General features: G+C 32.5%; 1 protein-coding gene across 7 annotated transcripts in view; it reads right to left on the minus strand.

The window, feature by feature from the left end:
* ANKRD60 (ankyrin repeat domain 60) overlaps positions 1–21,050 on the minus strand; it is an 85,404-nt gene that overhangs the window by 33,660 nt on the left and 30,694 nt on the right. For all 7 annotated transcript variants that reach the window (XM_031951681.1, XM_031951682.1, XM_031951679.1 and 4 more), the window contains 6 exons: positions 7,249–7,356; positions 6,419–6,484; positions 5,306–5,464; positions 4,106–4,278; positions 2,158–2,612; positions 115–311 (listed from right to left, as the gene is read on the minus strand). In XM_031951681.1, coding sequence (XP_031807541.1) covers positions 115–311; positions 2,158–2,612; positions 4,106–4,278; positions 5,306–5,464; positions 6,419–6,484; positions 7,249–7,356 — 1,158 coding nt within the window. The remainder of the gene's footprint in view (positions 1–114; positions 312–2,157; positions 2,613–4,105; positions 4,279–5,305; positions 5,465–6,418; positions 6,485–7,248; positions 7,357–21,050) is intronic.

Here is a 21,050-nt window from a genome sequence, read left to right on the forward strand (position 1 = left end):
TATCCTAAAAGTGACCTCAACAATACAACTTTGCTATTTTCCTAAGTGAGATTTATTAATGTAATGCAGATTTGTAGTTTCTCTTTATTATTCAGAAAAAGTGTAGATACTCACTGTGCTTTGTATTACCCTGGTCACCAACAACTCATTTTGGGATGATATGGAAGAGACAGTGTTCTGATTTTCAGTAGTAGAGCTAGGCTCTGAACTGGATACTTCTTCATGGGATTCTTCTGCATTTTTAGTTTCAGAATCACCCATAGAGTCAAGCTGGGCAGCTCTAAGTGCAGCTGATAATACCTGAACCTGAGCTATAATACAGAAAAAATTTAAGCAATTGTTAATTGTTTTATTTGACTCTGAATTTCAGAAACAAGTAGGTTGTTTCAAAATCAAAAGTATAAAATGTAAACATATACAATGTATACATATAAAATATATGTGTGCATTTTAAACTTATTTAACTTTAGGAATAAAGGAAAAATTCTTAACTATCCTCTAGATCTCCTGCTTTTGAGAGCCAGATGATACTCTATGCTATGCTTTTCTGCTTAAACAAAGCAGACTCAGGGTTTGACAGATAGAGTTTGAGCCTCCTTCTCTGTGCTTAAGTATTCATTTCTGGTAAAGTAGAAATGGCAAGTCATCACTTCTTCCATAAGTAACCACAACTCTTAATTATGTTACGCTTCACTGACCAAATGTTTTTTTTTTTAAAAAATATTCCTGTGAAAATAGTTGTATTTTCATTTCCATTTAAAAAAAATAAAAAATCTATGGCTCAAAAAGTTTATTGACTTGCCCATTGTCACTCTGAAAGAAAGATCATAATAATGACTATACTATCTACTCACACACATTTTATTCAACAAAATCAAAATGTTTTGCACAACTTTCTATAAATAAATTCAAAAAAATTTTGCAAGCTCTTCTAAGTTATAAAATGTTTCCTAAAATTTTATTTTTGCATTTCTGGAGACAAAATGTTTAGGGGTAGAGAGTAGGAATGATGCTGATTTCACTGGAAAAAAGAACTCCCCAATGAGGGAAATTTCTTTGAACTCTGGCTTCAAAAACTGCCAAGAGCAGTGAGAGGCTAAGGGATTTGTCCAGATCACAGAGCCAGGATCACAGATAACAGAGCCAAAGTCAAGACTTGATTTCAGGTCATCCTAGTTTTGGCAGGCACTCTATCCATAATTAAATGTGTAGTTATGTGAAAAGAACTTGTTTTCTTCTAAGTATACCCAACAGATCAAAACATTTACAAAACTAAAATATATTTTTTAACCGATATTTAGCTTATATTTAGCTTATTTCCTTTATAAATTTGAGGGAAGGGAAATCTATATATGGATTCTCATAAAATCCCCTAAAATCACATAATTAAAAAAACACTTTTTCTTTCTACATGAAAAAGTTGCTTCCCTCCCCCTCCCCCAGATCTTTCTATTCTAAGCAAGAATAAAAATACTAAATTATTCAGATGATGGAGGGAGTTTTGATAGTAAACAGAGACTTCAAAATTAATTCCCCAATCCTGATTATTAATAGAAGCAACATTCATAAAGGGGAACACTTATAAAAGGGCAAACATGTAATAGTTGAAAAAATATTAAGTTTACAGTGAGAAATACAAAGTTCACATTCCTGTTCTGACATTTACTAGCTGTTTGACTATAGGCAAGTCATACCTCTAAACTTTATTTGTTGTTCTGTAAAGAGAATAATACTATCTAGCTCACAAGACTGATGGTAAGGAAAGTATTTTGTAAGGTATATCAAGTTGAACCCTCTTATCGAGCTTTTCTTTATCAGTAATCAATGTACTATTAAAAATAGAAATTATATAGTACTGTCAAAACATACATGCTTTTACACTTATAACCGATTTCAAACTGAATACATGTATTCTCTCACATACTCACATATACAAAGACAAAACACTTTCTAGGCAGTGATAAGTTTGAGCAGGTTTCATCTCACTTAAATACACATACATTCATTCTCTCTGTCTCTCTCTCTCTCACACACACACATTCTCACATATACACACACACACACACACACACATACACACACACACTCTCACTCATATAGAAAGGAAGATGTACTCACACATTCCATACAGACAAAATCACAATTATTGACTTATACCTTGGACATCTGGATCATTCATCATATGTTCCTGTAAACTTTCCAACACTTTTTTTATTTCACTACTGGCAACACAATTCTTACACACAGTGTCAGGTATACAGCATCCTTCTTCCTGTTGCTCAGTCTTGGTTTGAAGCAGTTCTAAATCCTGGCTGATATCTGGGAGAGGTGTGCGCCAGTAAAGAAAATTATTGAATATGTCCTCAGAACTTCCTGAACAGGCTCTGTTCAGTCCCTGGCAGCTGTTTACTTGACTATCATTAGCATCTTTGATTGCACAAGAATTGTCATTCTGGCAACTTTTAATCAACTCCTCTTCAGCACTAGCAGGACAGGCCATTCTCTTTTCCACTTCACCTATGTGCGAACTTTCAACATGCAGGAAATTACTAGTTTCAATTGATGTTCCTTCAGTCAATGGATCTGGTTTTATGTGTTCAGGATTTCCTGAACTAAGAAAATGGGAGGGAAGGAGGAAAAACAAACAAATAAATAACTTAATACCCTGCAAAGCACATGTGTCTGGCAGCACTGAAATGTTTATCCACTAAAGACTCTGTGTCTTGCTCCCCTTAGTTCTCTTCCCCATTTCACTGCTGGATCTCTTTGAGCCAAGAACAAGAGGAACAAACACACATGCACACACACACACGTATAGACATTTTATATATATATATATATATATATATATATATATATATACAACATATACTCAATATTTTATATATATATATATAAAATATTGAGTATATGAAATATATTTAAAGTAGATATTAAATATATCAAACTCTAAATAGTCAAACATATGCTGCTAGACTCTCACAAAAGATTAGAAAAGAATGGGATGAAAGTTTTGCCTAAAATCATCATATGTTCTTTTCAAAGAAAGAAGGCAGCGAAGAGTGGGTAGAATGCTGGACTTGCAAAAAAGAAAAGCCTAGATACAAATGCCACCTTTGAAACTTACTGGCAGACAAGGAAATGGTTTAACATCTCTGTACCTCAGGCAAATCCCTAAGACTTACTAAGTAACAGATGGATGACAACTTGAGTAAGTTCCCTCACCAATGAAATCATAGATCTTTGATATAGTGACATATCTCTATCCTACATTACAATAATAATTGGACAGTTGGTTATATCATAATTTTTCTAAAAAGCTTACGTTCACAGCATATATCAATAACTCCAGTCATCTTATAAGTGTCTGTCTAAGGTAACATGAGAGTTAGGAAGCAAAATCATGAATAAATAAATCAATAGAAATTTACCACCACTACTTGCAAGAGTTACAAGTGAAATAACCCATCATCAATAGGTAAAACAGACTGCTAAGTTATCTAATTTTAAATCACTTTTGTATATAAATCAACACATATTACAATGTTCCAGGACATTTGGGGCTCTTACTATTGTATTCATATTATTTATAGGATTTCCTATAACTAAAAGGTGAAAGAGAAAACATGTTTCTAAATTATTTAGATCTCATATTCATAAATATTTCACATGAACTTACAACATGTAATCACTGTTTCTTATAGTAGTCTTGTTTCAATACTTCTATTATTTTTTTTTTAATCAGGCTTGTGATTTCATTAGTGTAGCAAGCTCCCAGAGAGGAACTCCTCTATCAATCCTCCTAACATGCAAGTAAAAGTCTTAAAAAGATGTCTGAAACACCAAAAGGTTAAGTGACTTGTCCAGAATCACAGTACCACTACATATATCATATAACCAGAAGTGGGATTTGAACACAGGTATTGTTGACTGTGGGTCAGCCCTCTATATACCTAGTCACCTTGTATCTCACTAAAATTAATATAGTTCTCTAAATAAATAAAGTTCAAATTATCCATTTTACATACAATGACATAGCCACTCTTGACTATTTACACAGAAAATAAACTTGGGGCAATAGCTATTTTTTTTACTTTGGGCTTACCAAGATGATGTAATATTGACACAGCTACTTGTGGAGTCAGAAGTCGGAGTTATATCTTGTGCTGGTGGCCGGATACTTAGGGTTCCATCCTCTCGAATATAAAGACCAGCACTAGATGGGTTTGCAAAGGTAGAAATAAATGGACCAAGAGACTGAAAAGCAGCCTGACGTACCTGTAACAAGACAAAATGAGAAAAAGGAACCAATGACTTCCTTATTGCATGCTGGATATCTTTGCTTAGGGCTCCTATCAGATTCTTTCAACTCAATTTAACATGTTTTATAGGAGCAGGATAAGTACTCCCTAAATCACCCAAGGTGAAATAAGTAGTCCAATTCTAATTCCTTTAAGTGCAAGGGGGAAAAAATAATTTTAAAATAACTTTATACCTTGTTTCTCCTATCTCCCAAGATCTCTAACATAACAGCTATTGCTACACTATTATAATAAAATTATATTAGTTCCTAATTAATATTTTCATTTCTTTCTGAAATTTTAATCTTTGCTGTATCTTAGAACTAGAAAGGACCATGAGGTCACTCTATCCAAACTTCATGTTTTACAAGATGAGTAAACTGGGTTCTGGGAAAGAAAGGGCACACAGATAAATTAAAAATAGGGGAAAAGCCTTTAGCTTTAGGTAATTTATGGCATATAAAAATGTCCTAAATTCCTTTACTGGCCAAAAGAATGCACTACAAAACCTAGCAAACCATCATTCTAGAGCTTTAGACTAAAAGATATTCTATTGTTTCCTTCTGTTTGCTTTCAAAATAAGAATCATCAGTAACAAATCCTTGGTAAGGACATATGTGTATCATACTATAAATGAGATAAACTGAAAAAACTAGAAAAAAAAAAAAAAAAAAGCTTGTTCTTCACTATGCTGAGTATGAAATTTGCTAACAAGTTTTTAAAAGGTGGCAAAATATTCTATCACCCTCAAAAGACTAACTTAAAATCAAGTAGAAAGCAAGCCAACAGAAAACATACTATCACCATTAAAGTGGAAATTTTTTTGACAGATTTTGCTGAAAGAAAACATATGGTTCAATTTCCCAAAATATAGAAGCCATAGCCATGAATTTGGAAGCCAGGTTAAAAATCTATACCTTCTGATTAGTTTTTAATTATGAAAAACTTAAGTCAAATATTTATATAGTGTTTAACGTTCTTAATCTGTACTTCCTTCAACTCACCCATCTACACGGGTCACTGATAAGATTGATAAAAAGAGGAGACAGTTTGGTTCTTCGAACTTCAGGTGAAGTTGTGTAGGACACAGCCATAAAGCATTCAGCACAAGCTTTCCGCATTCCCCAAACACTATCAGAGCAGAGTTCAAAAAACTTTGGGATCTGCCAAAACAAATGGAATAGAAATATTCAAACTAACTTTATTGCAAAAGATTACTTGCATTTATTTCTGCTTCTTAAATAAAAAATTCATGACAAAAATCAATATCATTAAAAAGCAATTTAGAAGACATTCTCATTACTAATTTTAGTCATGATTTGCTTAAGCTTATCATGAAAAAAATCCTCTAAAAAATATCCAGAATGATTATTTGTTAGGCACCTTTTTTCAGTCTCCTAACTATCATACTGAAATACATTTAACCATGGAAATAATGCTAACTTGTGGTGCCCATTATTCTACTTCATTCAATTCTATTAGATACAAAGATAACTTTCATACATTGTCTCCAAAGTCAGGCAATAAGGTTATTCCCTAAAATAAAACACAAATACCCTTCTTAAAATAAATTATTTTATTTATTATTTAAGATGATAAAAGAAAAAAGATTAACATTAATTTGAAATGAGGATTCTATTCACTCAATGTTAAATTCTATTAAATATTCCTTTTTTCCACTGCATCCAATTGTCCTGAACTATATCTTGCCACTGGACCCAGATGGTTCCGGAGGAGAAAATGAGGTTAATGACTGCCTCTCTCACTTAAATTTAACTCACACACATGTCAAGGCATTACCTTCCTGATACCATGGTCATCTTTCCAAATGAAGGACAAAAATACACCCACCACAATCAATTACAAAGCATTTATTAAGCACCTGTTACACACTATTCTAAGTGCTAGGGATATAAGTACAAAGGTTAAGTACCTTTGTCATCAAAATGCATGTATTCTACTTACCAATAAAAATTAAGTGCTTATGAAAATATTAACTTTTTAAATAGATAAATGTGGATTTGGGACTTAAAAGTTAAATATATTACAAATTAAATGCAATATAAATATAAAATTTATTTTAAATTAGAAATTGCTTTTATTTAAATGTCACATACCAAAAATTTCTCGGTAGCTTCTTGTCCAACAGCATTACAGACATCCCCAAAATTTGTAGCACAGACCTGAGATAAGGAAAAGGTATTTCCTGTTACTTTTCGCTGGCTTAAATTTACTTTCTTTGGCTTTTAAAACTGCAAACAAGCAAGCAGGAAAAATAAATAAGAGTATATATTTTTTCTGACAGAAGAACTTGAACATACATAGGTACGTAGATGCTCCCAATTTAAAATTTGCCCCTTTCACCAAAAAAAAAAAAAAAAAAGCAAACCAAAGAATAGTAAGACTTGTTAAAATATAATCTTCCTTTTCCATATAATCTCACATGCATTGTCGTCAATAATGACAAAATGTAGCCCTTATATTCCCTACACATGGTAAATCCAATGGCTCTGTCAATTAAGCAGACAGGTGGATTTGAAGAGCCTGGTTCAAGATCCAGAAAAGAAACAAAGTTTTCATGAAAAAGGTATGAGGCAAGACTCGAAGGACTAAGAACACAGAAATAGATTACTAGGAATCTCCAAATATCCAGAAACAGAGCATGCTTATGCTGTTCCTCTCCATCATAGCCATCTGGTGAATGCAATAATACTTAATAAAAATTCCTTTTCACAAAATGCTCTCAAACAATGATCTCATCCATATACATAAAATAGCATCTTCCTATCTCTAATAATTTACAATAAAAACTGACAAAATATATATTAACATTCTATTAAAAGATAAATCTATTTTCATACCAGATCATTTCTAATCAGTCAAGAAACTGCAGAATAATTTAATTTGAAATCTAATATAAATTATGTTCGAAACTAGATATTCCAACCTTCCGAACTTGGAAGAGCTTCCCATCACCACACAATTCACAAAATCGAGGAAGTAGCAGGCGTTCAACTGTGCTTTTGCTTAGCATTGAAGCCATTTTGCAGATTATCTATAAAAAGTAATAAAATAAAAATCAATTGAAAAATCAACATGTACCTATTAACCCATAAATACTGCAAGTATATTTTGTTAAATTATGAAATCAAACTAAAACTAAAATTCTTCCCAAAGCAGGTTGGGAATCATAACATTTTTAGAACTAGAAGGAATATATTCTTAAGAGATCATATAGTCCAACCTCTTGCCTCATAGATAAAGAAACCAAGGTCCAGAAAGGTCAGCTGTGACAGGGCCAAGATCATATAAAGCAGTTATGTGGCAAAACAGGTATTTAATACCCATGTCTTCCGGCTCCAGATCCAGTGCTTTACTTTAACAATCTCAATGTTTTACATGATGTCCAAATACAGTTAAAAAAAAAAAAAAAAGACTAATTTATAATTTTTAAGTTTCACATCCCAATTTTAGATACTAATTTTTTAAACAATTATATGTTTATATGTTGTGGTTTTTGTTTTTTGCTTGAGGCAATTGGGGTTAAGTGACTTGCCTAGGGTAACATAGCTAGGAAGTGTCTGAGGCCAGATTTGAACTCAGGTCCTCCTGACTTCAGGGTTGGTGCTCTATCCACTGTGTCACCTAGCTGACCCTGTTTATATGTTTTTATGGGGAAAAATTCACATGACAAAGTACTGAATAATGTCTATAGATAACAGAATACAAATACTAATACTAATGTATGGTCCTCATCTTTTTAAAACTTAGAGAACACACATTTTTCAGCCTGAAGTTTTCTTGTCTAGAAATTGGGCATAGTATAGAACAAAAGAGCAATGGATTTAGGGTGAGATGACCTGGGTTTCACTTCCACTGCTCTTACTACTCATATGATACCACAATAGTCACTCATATTATCTCTGCCTTAGTTTCCTAAAGGAGTTGAACTAGATAATATCTATAATTCCTTTTAGCTCTAAATTCTATGAGCTTTTGGCTAAAGATACTTCAATAAAAATATTAATATAATTAATATAAAGGTCCTATACTCAAGGAATTATTTAAATATCATAAGTGTTCTTTATTTGTAAAGAAAAAAGATTTTAAAAATCATATTCATCCCTCCCTCTATTCATACTCACTCAAATTTATTCCATTACAGTTTTAAGATGCTCAAAACTAAGGACATATTCAATGCAGTAGTTTTGTAACAAGATATACTACTTGGAGTCTGGAGTTATTTTTATGACATGATTTTTTACATATTTTATCAGAACCATATATTATTCTTTATAATATATAACCACAAAAATTAATTTTTAAAAATTAGCTTAAACACAAAAGTTTTAAAATAAAGAAATATAAAAACTCTATTGAGAAAAAAAACCTATTAACTATAATTTCAGAATGCAAATAACCTTTCTGCCTACAAGAACAATTATACTTAACAAATGGAGAACTGTTTATATATAGTTCTAGATTCAGTTAGAAAAAAATTCCTTTATTACCTAATTTATAGCAAAATATAGCATTTAAATAAGTATTAATTATAAGGAAAAATGCTACAGCTTTGTATAAAATTTGTGTATCATACTTAAGAGTTTAACTCAAACTTAAAATCAGTTTGACACTAAAACAATATGTAAATTATTTATAAAAATAAAAATTGCTGCTTGCTTCATAATTACTTGACAAATTTTTAAAAATACATTTTTTTATTTTTACCAATGATTTTTACACCAAAGTTGTTAACCTCATTATCAAACTAATTTCTAATTTAAAACAAGAATGGAAAAATAAATAGGCTCTCTATGGAGGTATGGCAACATTTTCCAAGATGAGCAGAATATATTTAAGGAAAAGACTCAGAGAAAAAACAGAAAAGGAGAATAAGTATGGAATAAGTATGCTAATGGATAAAACAGTTGCTTATTCTCTTAGGAATGACCATACAAGGTGAATACTACAAGCTACGCTAATCATTTAACCATAAACAGTTCCAATTTTGGGGGTAGGTGGGAAGGGTTCTATATACAATTTAAGTTAAATAGCAATACTGAACCCATGAGCTATCACGCTAGGAAACAAACAAAAATAGACATATGGATGACAAATATTAAAATAATTTAAATGCATACTATTTTTGCAAGTTACTACTATGCTTATTTATGAGGATGAAGAGGCAAACCTAACATAAATTCTTCTTTCAAGAAGGATAAATGCAAAGAACAATTATTAAGCACTCAATATAAGCCAGACACTTACTTTGCTAAGCTCTGAAATATATAATACAAATAAACAAATCCTGTTCTCAATGACTTTTTAATTATATTTCATTTTAATGAGTTCATATTTTAATAACTTTAAATATTTATAATTTAAATAGAGGAAAGCCATATATAATGGGGAACTAAAAGGTAGAGAAGGGAGGGAGAAAGTTCTTGCATAGTAGAAGAGTTGACTTTTATTATGGGGGTGATAAGACAAACTAGAAGGGTTTTATGGTATGGTAACAAATAGATATATCTGATATAAGGGAGAACAAGATAAATAAAAAGAAGGCATCTAGATAAAGAGACACTGCATAATTTGAAGAGTACATGTTTACATACTATTATTTATCTCCCTAGAAATAAGTATCAGGGATAGGGACAATTGAGAAAGAAGTCTCAAAGTATCCAGGAAACTTCAGGTTAAGATAGTAGGGAAGCTATAGGGGACTTCTGGACAAGATGGCAGAGAGGGCACACATCTATTTAAGCTCTGTCTTGCTCTCAGAATATTTTTTTTCATGACAAGGCCTCAAAATTAGGGCTTGACTGAAAAAACCCACAAATAATTACCAACAGAAGATATCCTTGAAATTTGCCAGAAAAGGTGTGTTTTTGTTTGTGGGTGGGGACTGTTAAATCAAGCGAAGACTGAAGGCAGACAGCAAGAGTACAGAAGGCAGATCACATCGAGCAGACCAAAGAGAGGTGGGGTGTGATCTTAGCTGTTTCCGTGGAGAGAACTTTACCACAGTGTGGCTACTTTGCCCTGGCAGCAAGTCAGTAGATCAGCAGAGAAGCTATAAACACAGGGTATTAAAAGGCTATAACCCCAAAAAGCTAGGGTCTCTTGGGACCTGGCCACACCCACCTGGAGTGTCTCAACATGCTCTCAGAGTTTCAGAGCCCAGACGCAGTGCACCCATTGCTGTCCTGCTAGTGCCTTGCTGCTACCCCCTGCAGTCTGTAGAAGAAGCTCAGTAATACCATCCAACTGCCCCCTCCCCCCCAAAAAAAAGCAGACTGCATTTGCTTTTTTTGTTAGTTTGTTTCCTTTGATTCTTCTTTGACAAAATGAGCAAAAAATTAAAGCGCGCTCTAACAATAAAAAGTTTCTATAAAGATAGAAAGCACATTTTAAACCCTGAGAAGACTAAAAATAGAGTGTCTCCAGATGAATCCCCAAAGGGGTATATATGATCTGGTCCTCAACACACAAGACTCTCATGGAAGAAGTTTAAAAGGCTCTTTTAAGAGAGCTAGAAAAAAAAAAAAAAGAGAAAAGGAAAGGGAAGCTTGGCAAGAGGGTCTGGATAAGTCAACCCACTCATTTAAAGATAGAGTAGATAAAAAAATCAAAAAACAGAATTAGTGAACTGGAAAAGGTATATAATTCTAAGGAAAACAGAACTAGTGAATTGGAAAAAGAAAATAGCTCTCTAAAAATAAAATTGGAGAAATGGGGGAAAATTCCATAGAACAAAACAACTCACTTAAAAACTCAATTGGACAATTAGAAAAAGATATAAAAAAAGTGAGTGAAGAAAATAATTCATTAAAAATCAGAATTGAACAAATGGAATTGAATGACTTGAGGAGATACTAAGAATCAGTCAAGCAAAACCAAAAAATAAAATAATGGGAAAAAATGTCAAATACCTTCTTGGGAAAACCTGGAAAATAGACCTGGAAAATAGATCTATTAGAGACAATCTGAGAATCTTGGGACTCCCTGAAAAATATGATGAAAAAAAGAGCCTATACATTATATTCCAGGAAATTATCAAAGAAAACTGCCCAGAAATTATAGAAACTGAGGGCAAAACAGACATTGAAAGAATTCATCAATCACCTACTGAAAGGGACCCTAAAATCATAACTCCAAGAAATGAATTCCAGAACTATCAAAACAAGGAAAAAACATTACAAGCTGTTAGAAAAAAATCAATTCAAATACAGAGGAACCACAATAAGGATTATCCAGAATCTAGCAGCATCCACATTAAAGGATCAAAGAGCCTGGAATCTGATATTCCAAAAAGCTAAGGAACTTGGTATGCAGCCAAAAATAACTTACCCAATAAAAATGAGCATTTTTTTCCCAGGGAAGAAGATGGACATTCAATGAAATAGGTGAATTTCATCTATTTCTAATGAAAAAACCGGAACTAAACAAAAAGTTTGACCTCCAAATATAGGACTCGAGAAACAAAAAAAGGTAAAAAGAAATCTTGGGAACTATATTTCTGTTAAAGAACACATGTATAATTTATTCTAGAAACTAGAGGTGGAAAGAAAATTGTACCAGAAAAAGGGTAAAGGGGGGTACTATATCTCACGAAGAGGCAAAGAAAACCAATTCTATCTGAGGGAAAGAATGGAGAAGTGTAATGGGCTGAAGCTTGAGTTGATGCACTGAGGTCCCAAGCACGTGAGGCTAAATAGTAATTGGATCAACTCTATTAATATGTATGCTTGGAGAAAGAATAGCCCCCGCCCACTCTTTGTGTAAGTCCTGATGTGTTTGTTGTATAGGAAATGACAATTTTGATGGGTGGAGGCAGAGGGGCAGGAAGAGAAGTGGAGAGAGCCTGCTGGCTGGCTTCTGGTCTGGCTGGCTTCTTGAGGCAGCTGCTCACATTGCTAACCCCCCTTTACCTCCAATCCCCTTTTACCTCAGATCCTTCTTCACTTCTACTGAGAATAAAGATTGAAGATTTTCCCTTAACCTGAATTCCTGACTCCGGCTGATTTTAAAATACGTGGTCATCACAAAGAGGGATGAACATAGTGTGCATCTTACTCTTATCAGAATTGGCTTAAAGAGAAAAATATTAGACATATTTGATTTACGGAGAAACTTTTCCCACCGCATTGAAAAATGGGATGGGAAAAGTGAAAAAGGAAGGAGCAAGCTAAGCAGAAGGGAATACAGAAATTGTAAGGAAAAGGGGTAAGAAAGGGGAGGAACCCTAAGGTTGGGGGAGGGATCCTAAAAAGGGAGGACTGTGAGAAGCAAGTGGTGCTCACAAGTTTAATACTGGGGAGAGGGGGAAGGAGGAAGGAAAGGAGAAAAGCACAAGCAGGGGTTAAAAAGATGGCAAGTAATACAAAATTAGTCATTTTAACCATAAATGTGAAAGGGGTAAACTCCCCCATAAAGTGGAAGCGATTAGCAGAATGGATTAAAAGCCAGAATCCTACAATATGTTGTTTACAGGAAACACACTTGAAGCAGGGTGATATATACAGAGTAAAGGTAAAAGGTTGAAGCAGACTCTACCATGCTTCAGGTGAAGTCAAAAAAGCAGGGGTAGCCATCCTGATCTCAGATCAAGCAAAAGCAAAAATTGATCTAATTAAAAGAGATAAGGAAGGGCACTGTATTTTGCTAAAGGGTAGCATAGATAATGAAGCAATGTCATTATTAAACATATATGCACCAAGTGGTGTAGCATTTAAATTCTTAAAAGACAAATTAAGAGAGCTTCAAGAAGAAACAGACAGCAAAACTATAATAGTGGGAGATCTCAACCTTGCACTCTCAGAATTAGATAAATCAAACCACAAAATAAATAAGAAAGAAGTCAAAGAGGTAAATAGAATACTAGAAAAGTTAGATATGATAGATCTTTGGAGAAAACTAAATGGAGACAGAAAGGAGTACGCTTTCTTCTCAGCAGTTCATGGAGTCTATACAAAAATTGACTATATATTAGGACATAAAAACTTCAAATTCAAATGCAGAAAAGCAGAAATAATAAATGCATCCTTTTCAGATCATGATGTAATAAAAACTAGATTCAATAAAAAGCCAGGGGAAAATAGACCAAAAAATAATTGGAAACTAAATAATCTAATCCTAAAGAATGATTGGGTTAAACAGCAAATTATAGACATAATTAATAATTTCACCCAAGAAAATGACAATAATGAGTTATCATACCAAAATGAGTGGGATGCAGCCAAAGTGGCAATAAAAGGAAATTTTATACCTTTAGAGCACTATTTGCATAAAATAGAGAAAGAGAAGGTGAATGAATTGGGCTTGCAACTAAAAATGCTAGAAAAGGAACAAATTAAAAACCCCCAGTCAAACACTAAACTTGAAATTCTAAAAATAAAAGGAGAGATTAATAAAAATTGAAAGTAAAAAAAAAGATTGAATTAATAAAATTAAGAGTTGGTTCTATGAAAAAATGAATAAAATAGGTAAATGTGATTTAAAAAAGGAAAGAGGAAAATCAAATTGTTAGTCTTAAAAATGAAAAGGGAGAACTCACCACTAATGAAGAGGAAATTAGAGCAATAATTAGGAGTTACTTTGTCCAACTTTATGCCAATAAATTCGATAACTTAAATGAAATGGAAGAATACCCTCAAAAATATAGCTTGCCCAGATTAACAGAGGAAGAAGTAAATTGGTTAAAAACAGTTCCATCTTAGAAAAAGAAATAGAACAAGCTATTAATCAATTCCCTAAGAAAAAATCCCCAGCACTAGATGGATTTACATTGAATTCTACCAAACATTTAAAGAACAATGAATTCCAATGCTATATGAACAATTTGAAAAAGTAGGGATTGAAGGAGTCCTACCAAATTCCTTTTATGATACAGACATAGTAATGATACCTAGAACCAGGTAGGTTGAAAACTGAGAAAGAAAATTATAGACCAATCTCCCTAATGAATATTGATGCTAAAATCTTAAATAAAATATTAGCAAAAAGATTACAGAAAATCATCCCCAGGATAACACACTATGACCAAGTAGGATTTATACCAGGAATGCAGGGCTAGTTCAATATTAGGAAAACTATTAGCATAATTGACTATTCAGTAACCAAAGTAACAAAAACCATATGATCATCTCAATAGATGCAGAAAAAACATTTGATAAAATCCAACATTCATTCCTAATAAAAAACACTTGAAAGGATAGGAATAAATGGACTTTTCCTTAAAATCGTCAGGAACACATATTTAAAACCATCAGTAAGCATCATATGTAATGGGGATAAACTGGAACCATTCCTAGTAAGATCAGGAGTGAAACAAGTTTGCCCACTATCACCAATATTATTCAATATTGTAGTAGAAACACTAGCCCCGGCAGTAAGAGTTGAGAAAGAGATTAAAAGAATTAGAATAGGTAATGAGGAAACCAAATTATCACTCTTTGCAGATGATATGATGATATACTTAGAGAACCCTAGAGATTCTACTAAAAAGCTATTAGAAATAATTCACAACTTTAGCAAAGATGAAGGATATAAAATAAATCCACATAAATCCTCAGCATTTTTATACATCACCAACAAAATCCAACAGCAAGAGATACAAAAAGAAATTCCATTCAAAATAACTGTCGATAGCATAAAATATTTGGGAATCTATCTACCAAAGGAAAGTCAGGAATTATATGAGCAAATATAATAAAGATGACAATACTACCTAAACTAATCTATTTATTTACTGCTATAATCAGACTCCCAAGAAACTAATTTAATGACCTAGAACAAAATTCATATGGAAGAACAAAGGTCAAGAATTTCAAGGGAATTAATGAAAAAAAAAAAAAAAATCAAATGAAGGCGGCCTAGCTGTACTTGATCAAAAACTATATTATAAAAGCAGTAGTCACCAAAATCATTTGGTGTTGGCTAAGAAATAGATTAGTTGACCAGTGGAATAGGTTATGTTCACAGGACAAAATAGTCAATAACTATAGCAATCTAGTGTTTGACAAACCCAAAGATCCCAATTTTGGGGATAAGAATTCACTATTTGACAAAAACTACTGGGAAAACTGGAAATTAGTATGGCAGAAACTAGGTATGGACCCACACTTAACACCGTACACCAAGATAAGATCAAAATGAGTCCATGACTTAGGCATAAAAAACGAGATTATAAATAAATTAGAGGAACATAGGATAGTTTACCTCTCAGATTTGTGGAGGAGGAATTTGTGACCAAAGAAGAACTAGAGATCATTACTTATCACAAAATAGAAAATTTTGATTATATCAACTTAAAAAGCCTTTGTATAAACAAAACTAATGCAAACAAGATTAGAAGGGAAGCAACCAACTGGGAAAACATTTATACAATTAAAAGTTCTGATAAAGGCCTCATTTCCAAAATATATAGAGAATTAACTCTAATTTTTAAGAAATCAAGCCATTCTCCAATTGATAAATGGTCAAAGGATATGAACAGACAATTTTCAGATGATGAAACTGAAACTATTTTTACTCATATGAAAGAGTGTTCCAAATCACTATTGATCAGAGAAATGTAAATTAAGACAACTCTGAGATACCACTACACACCTGTCAGATTGACTAAGATGACAGGAAAAAATTATGATGAATGTTGGAGGAGATGCAGGAAAATTGGGACATTGATGCATTGTTGATGGAATTGTGAATAAATCCAACCATTCTGGAGAGCAATCTGAAATTATGCACAAAAAATTATCAAACTGTGCATATCCTTTGATCCAGCAGTGTTACTACTGGGCTTATATCCCAAAGAGATACTAAAGAAGGGAAAGGGACCTGTATGTGCCAAAATGTTTGTGGCAGCCCTTTCCATAGTAACTAGAAACTGGAAAATGAATGGATGCCCATCAATTGGAGAATGGTTGGGTAAATTGTGGTATATGAATGTTATGGAATATTATTGTTCTGTCAGAAATAACCAGCAGGATGAATAAAGAGAGGCTTGGAAAGACTTACATGAACTGATGTTGAATGAAATGAGTAGAACCAGGAGATCATTATACACTTCAACAACGATACTGTATGAAGATGTATTCTGATGGAAGTGGATTTCTTTGACAAAGAGACCTAATTCAGTTTCAATTGATCAATGATGGACAGAAGCAGCTACACCCAAAGAAAGAACACTGGGAATTGAATGTAAACTGCTTGCATTTTTGTTCTTCTTCCCAGGTTATTTTTACCTTCTGAATCCGATTCTTCCTGTGCAACAAGAGAACTGTTTGGTTCTGCACACATATATTGTACCTAGGATACACTGTGACATATTTAACTTGTATAGGACTGCTTGCCCTCTGGGAGAGGGGGTGAAGAGAGGGAGGGGAAAAGTCAAAACAGAAGTGAGTGCAAGGGATAATGCTGTAAAAAAAACTACCCAGACATGGGCTCTGTCAATAAAAAGTTTTAAAAAAATAAAGAAATAAAGAGTTCTTACAGAATCTTAATGTCTAATCACTCAGGACTTGAGGATGGATTCCTTCTATTCATTGTTTTTAAGAAAGAAAAGAAAAATGGGAAAGGATCCATTTAAAAAAAAAACTCAGGAGAACAGGAAGAACATATAATTTTGCATAAATGATGAGCACAGAGGAGCATACATACATAAATAAAGGAATGGGAAGAGAAAGTGTCATGACTCCATTTTTACAGAACCAGATAGAAAAAGGCTAAAAATACAGACATTCACATAAAAAGGATTTGGTGTAGATACATTCAACAGAAGAGGGAAACAGTTAAGGACAGGAAAAGGGATGAGTGGTATAAGAAATAGAGTGAAGGAAGGAATGATATACAAGCAAAGAACATCAGCTTCAGAAATTTTATCATAAAGTGGAGATTAAAATTTATAAGGGTAAGAAACAGGTTTGTTATCTGGACTTAGTGAAAAGAAAAAGGACAGAGAACTAAAAACAGATTACTTCCACCATATATTATTTGTGTTAATTAGGCTCCTTCCTCTTCTCTTCCCTCTTTCTTTGTAAATATTAAAGATGGAAGGAAAAAAAAGTACAAGTACAACAAAGGAAATAAATAATTAACAATCACAACTATGAACGTGAATGATATTGAATTCACCCAAAAAAATGGAGGTGACAGAACAGATTTTAAAACTGGGATTCAATAATGTTATTTATAAAAAACATACTTGATATATGGATTCACATGAAGTTAAAATGAAAAGAAAGGAATAAGAATTTATATGGAATCTACTCTATGTCAGGCACTTTGCTAAGCATTTTACAAATATCTCATTTGATGCTCATAATAATTCTGTAAGTAATTCTGATTATTTTCCTTGTTTTACAATTAAGGAAACTGAGGCAGAGGTTAAATGATTTGCCCCAGGGTCACACAGCTGACCTCAAATCTGAGTTCAGATTTGAATGAAGATCGTCTTGATTTCAAGGATGGCACTATTCACATGGAGGAGCTGGAACGAAATCTATTTCTGGTGTACTTAGACAAAAGCAGAAGTAGAAACCATGGTCTCAAAGCAACAATAAAAAGAAATGAATTAAAGTTAGACAAGGAGGGGAAAATTATATGTAAAGGCATAATAATAAAATTCTATCAATACTATACAAATCCCTATATATACATATATGAAGAATTATATTGACCTTCTTAAGATAGAAAATAAAATACTAATTAAAAGAACTTTTAAGACCATGTTTAGAAAAAAATCTAAGGCTGCTAAAAAAAACAAGACAAATGGCTAAATTGGACATATGACATATACTGTAAATTCGAGCTTAATCATATATGGAAAAGATAAGCATTCAAAAATAAAGAGGTGTTTAAAACATTTTAGTAAGAAAACCAAAAATGAAGAGTTTTTTTTTAGAACCTCAAACAACAGAGATGTAGGAGGAATGAATAAGTGCAGAAGCCAAGGACAGCAAAAGCAAAAGTGACAAAAAAAATCAGTAATACTCTTTCTAAATACATAAGACAATAGGGTCGTGAAGGGGGAAGTTCAGTAGAGGTGATAATGAAGAGGTGGAATTGGGGCACTATGGAAGAACCTGGTAACATATCCTTTTCAAAGGTTAATAAATTAATGCTTTCTTTTTTTTTTCATGGGACTACATCACACCATAGGAGGGTCCATAAACAGGGAAGGCATAACAGGATAAAAGAAAAGACTATGTGATTACCCTTATTTAGCAGAGGATAAGGTGACTTGTATGTTATTAGGGAAAAAAAAGAACCTTAAAGAGAATTAGTGAGGAGGAAGAGGGAAAGCCTAAAAGAGGATGAAAGAAAGGCAGCCTTACTCTGGAATTACAAGAGTTCCAGTAAGGAATGGTCCTAAGAATCAAGGGAGATCATTGGTGAAAGAAGATGAGGATCCTTCACCAACATGGGGGTCCATTTTATTTTTGAAGGTCATCCCTATATCACACTTTCCTAATAATGATAAAATTCTTAGGAGTTACAAGTATCATTTTCCCATAAATGAATGTAAACTGTTTAACTTTCTTGAGTCTCTTACGATTACACTTTCTTATCTACCTTTTATAGCTCTCTTGGATTTGATGTTTGATTAAAGACTATAAAATAAAATTATGTTCAATAAAATAATCAATCATCACTTCAGAAAACTAATGATGAAACATGCCTACCACTTCTTGAGAAAGAAGTGTTAGACAATAGGGGCAAAACAAGGCACATATTTTCAGGAACAACTAAAATAACACAAATTTGTTTTGCTTTATCAGCTAATTTTACAATAAAGGGCCTTTATAGGTAGAGAGAGAAATTAAGGTTGAGATTCAGAGAATTTGGCAGTAATGCAAAGAAAAGTAAAAGTACAAATGAAACATTTAAAAAATTCAAAGAAAAAAGCAGAAGGAAGAAAGGAGATATAGAAGGGATATGGTAACTCCACATTAATTTTATACACACATATAAACTATCTGTATATAATTTATAAAAACATAATTTGCATAATAGATTGACAACTTCAAAGTCTAATCTTTTTGTCTATGTGAATGTTCATGTTTGTTGATTTTCTAATTAATAACAAGAAAAAAAATGTACATGTAAGCTTACTATTAATATAAGGAGAAACCTTCAGTGATAATGGGGAAATTCTACTACTAAATTAAAAAAAAAAAATTTGCCTCCCTGAGGTAAGCAAAAATGTATAAAAGGAAAAAAATGGAAAAAAGGAACTTCTTTACTTTCATTTAATCTAGCAGCCCTCTTCTCCTTTTTCTCTTGATATTGTCAAGCTTAGATTAACAAGGTTAAGATAAGATCTCATCTGAACTGACTGCAACAATTTTCAGTATCTATATATATTTATTAGGAAGCTAGGAACAAGGTACATGTTTGTGGCTGGTATTTATTATAAAATAACTAGCCAAAATGATATTCAATAAAGTGCATGAAAAGTACAATTTAAGTGATATATCAGGTCTAAATCAAGAAAGATCATTACTGGAGGAATCTGGCAAGACTATATGGACGACGTAGCATTTGAGTTGGGCCTTTAATGAAAGATAGGATTTAAAATAGCTTAAGATGTAAATGGAGGTCCTTGCAAGCACTCAAAACAAATGTAACCAAACAAGACTTTCACAAGGCTAAATATTTCTGTAATTAAGCCAAATTAAAAAAAAAAAAAACTTTAACACCATTCTATAAGTAACAGAATGTTTACTATTAAAAGGATTTTACATGAATTTCAATCATGTACACATGTACAATAGACTTGTACATATAGATAATGAGTTAAAATTATATTATTTTTACCAAGCAAAACAATAGCTAGGCTAATTAAATGATGAATGATTCCTGTAAAGAATATTATTACAAGCTCATTATGTTATTTTCAATACTTGCGCGTTAAAAAAACAAAAAGAATTTTATTGAGGATAATGTGCTATTTGGCAATAAGACAAAATAGTGAAAATGCCATGAAGCTTACTTTTTATTATATTAGTCTTCATGATAAGACATATCTCATTATCAGATGTTATCCTAGAAACCTATATACCTGCAGGCCAGGTATTCTGATGCTGTATTGTATTTTAATCACATGCAAAATTTTAGGGAAGCTGTTGTTCTATGATACATAATATTTTAGAATCTTGAACAACATTCTCTTTTCCAATTTGGCCTCTTCAAATCTGATAAAGATTTTTCTTCTTTGTATCTTACTAAACTCATAAATAAGGCTTTCTTCAGTTTTTCAAGAATAACTCTAAAACCATGGCTAGCTTCTTCAAGAAAGTATCATTTACATTGCAAATATAGAAAACAAAGACTTCTCTCTTTATCAATTACAACTGACAATATCATAACAATTAATTTAAATAATAATTATATTTTAATAACTATGATAACATGATTATTCAAATTTATATCATTCTTATCTTTTCAAAGGCTATATAATTAACTTAATATGGAGTTTGATAATACTCTGAACTTTTTCTCACAAAATATAGACATTTATAAGATTTATTCTTTGGCTTTATTTCTATAATTGATTTAAATAGCATTAATATACAAGTCAAAGAAACTATAGAATTTATTACAGAACATAAGACTTTATCATGGTAGGCTTTTAAATGACCAATGCTACACTTTGCCTCCTCTTTCCAAGCTTTCTTGTCATTCTTGGTACAGATGTCAACATAGCTGGTAGCAGCACATTTCCCCCCTCCATTCAAGAACGTT

The sequence above is a fragment of the Sarcophilus harrisii genome, chromosome 2 (genome assembly GCF_902635505.1).
Source record: "Sarcophilus harrisii chromosome 2, mSarHar1.11, whole genome shotgun sequence".
NCBI classification, from domain to species: domain Eukaryota; kingdom Metazoa; phylum Chordata; class Mammalia; order Dasyuromorphia; family Dasyuridae; genus Sarcophilus; species Sarcophilus harrisii.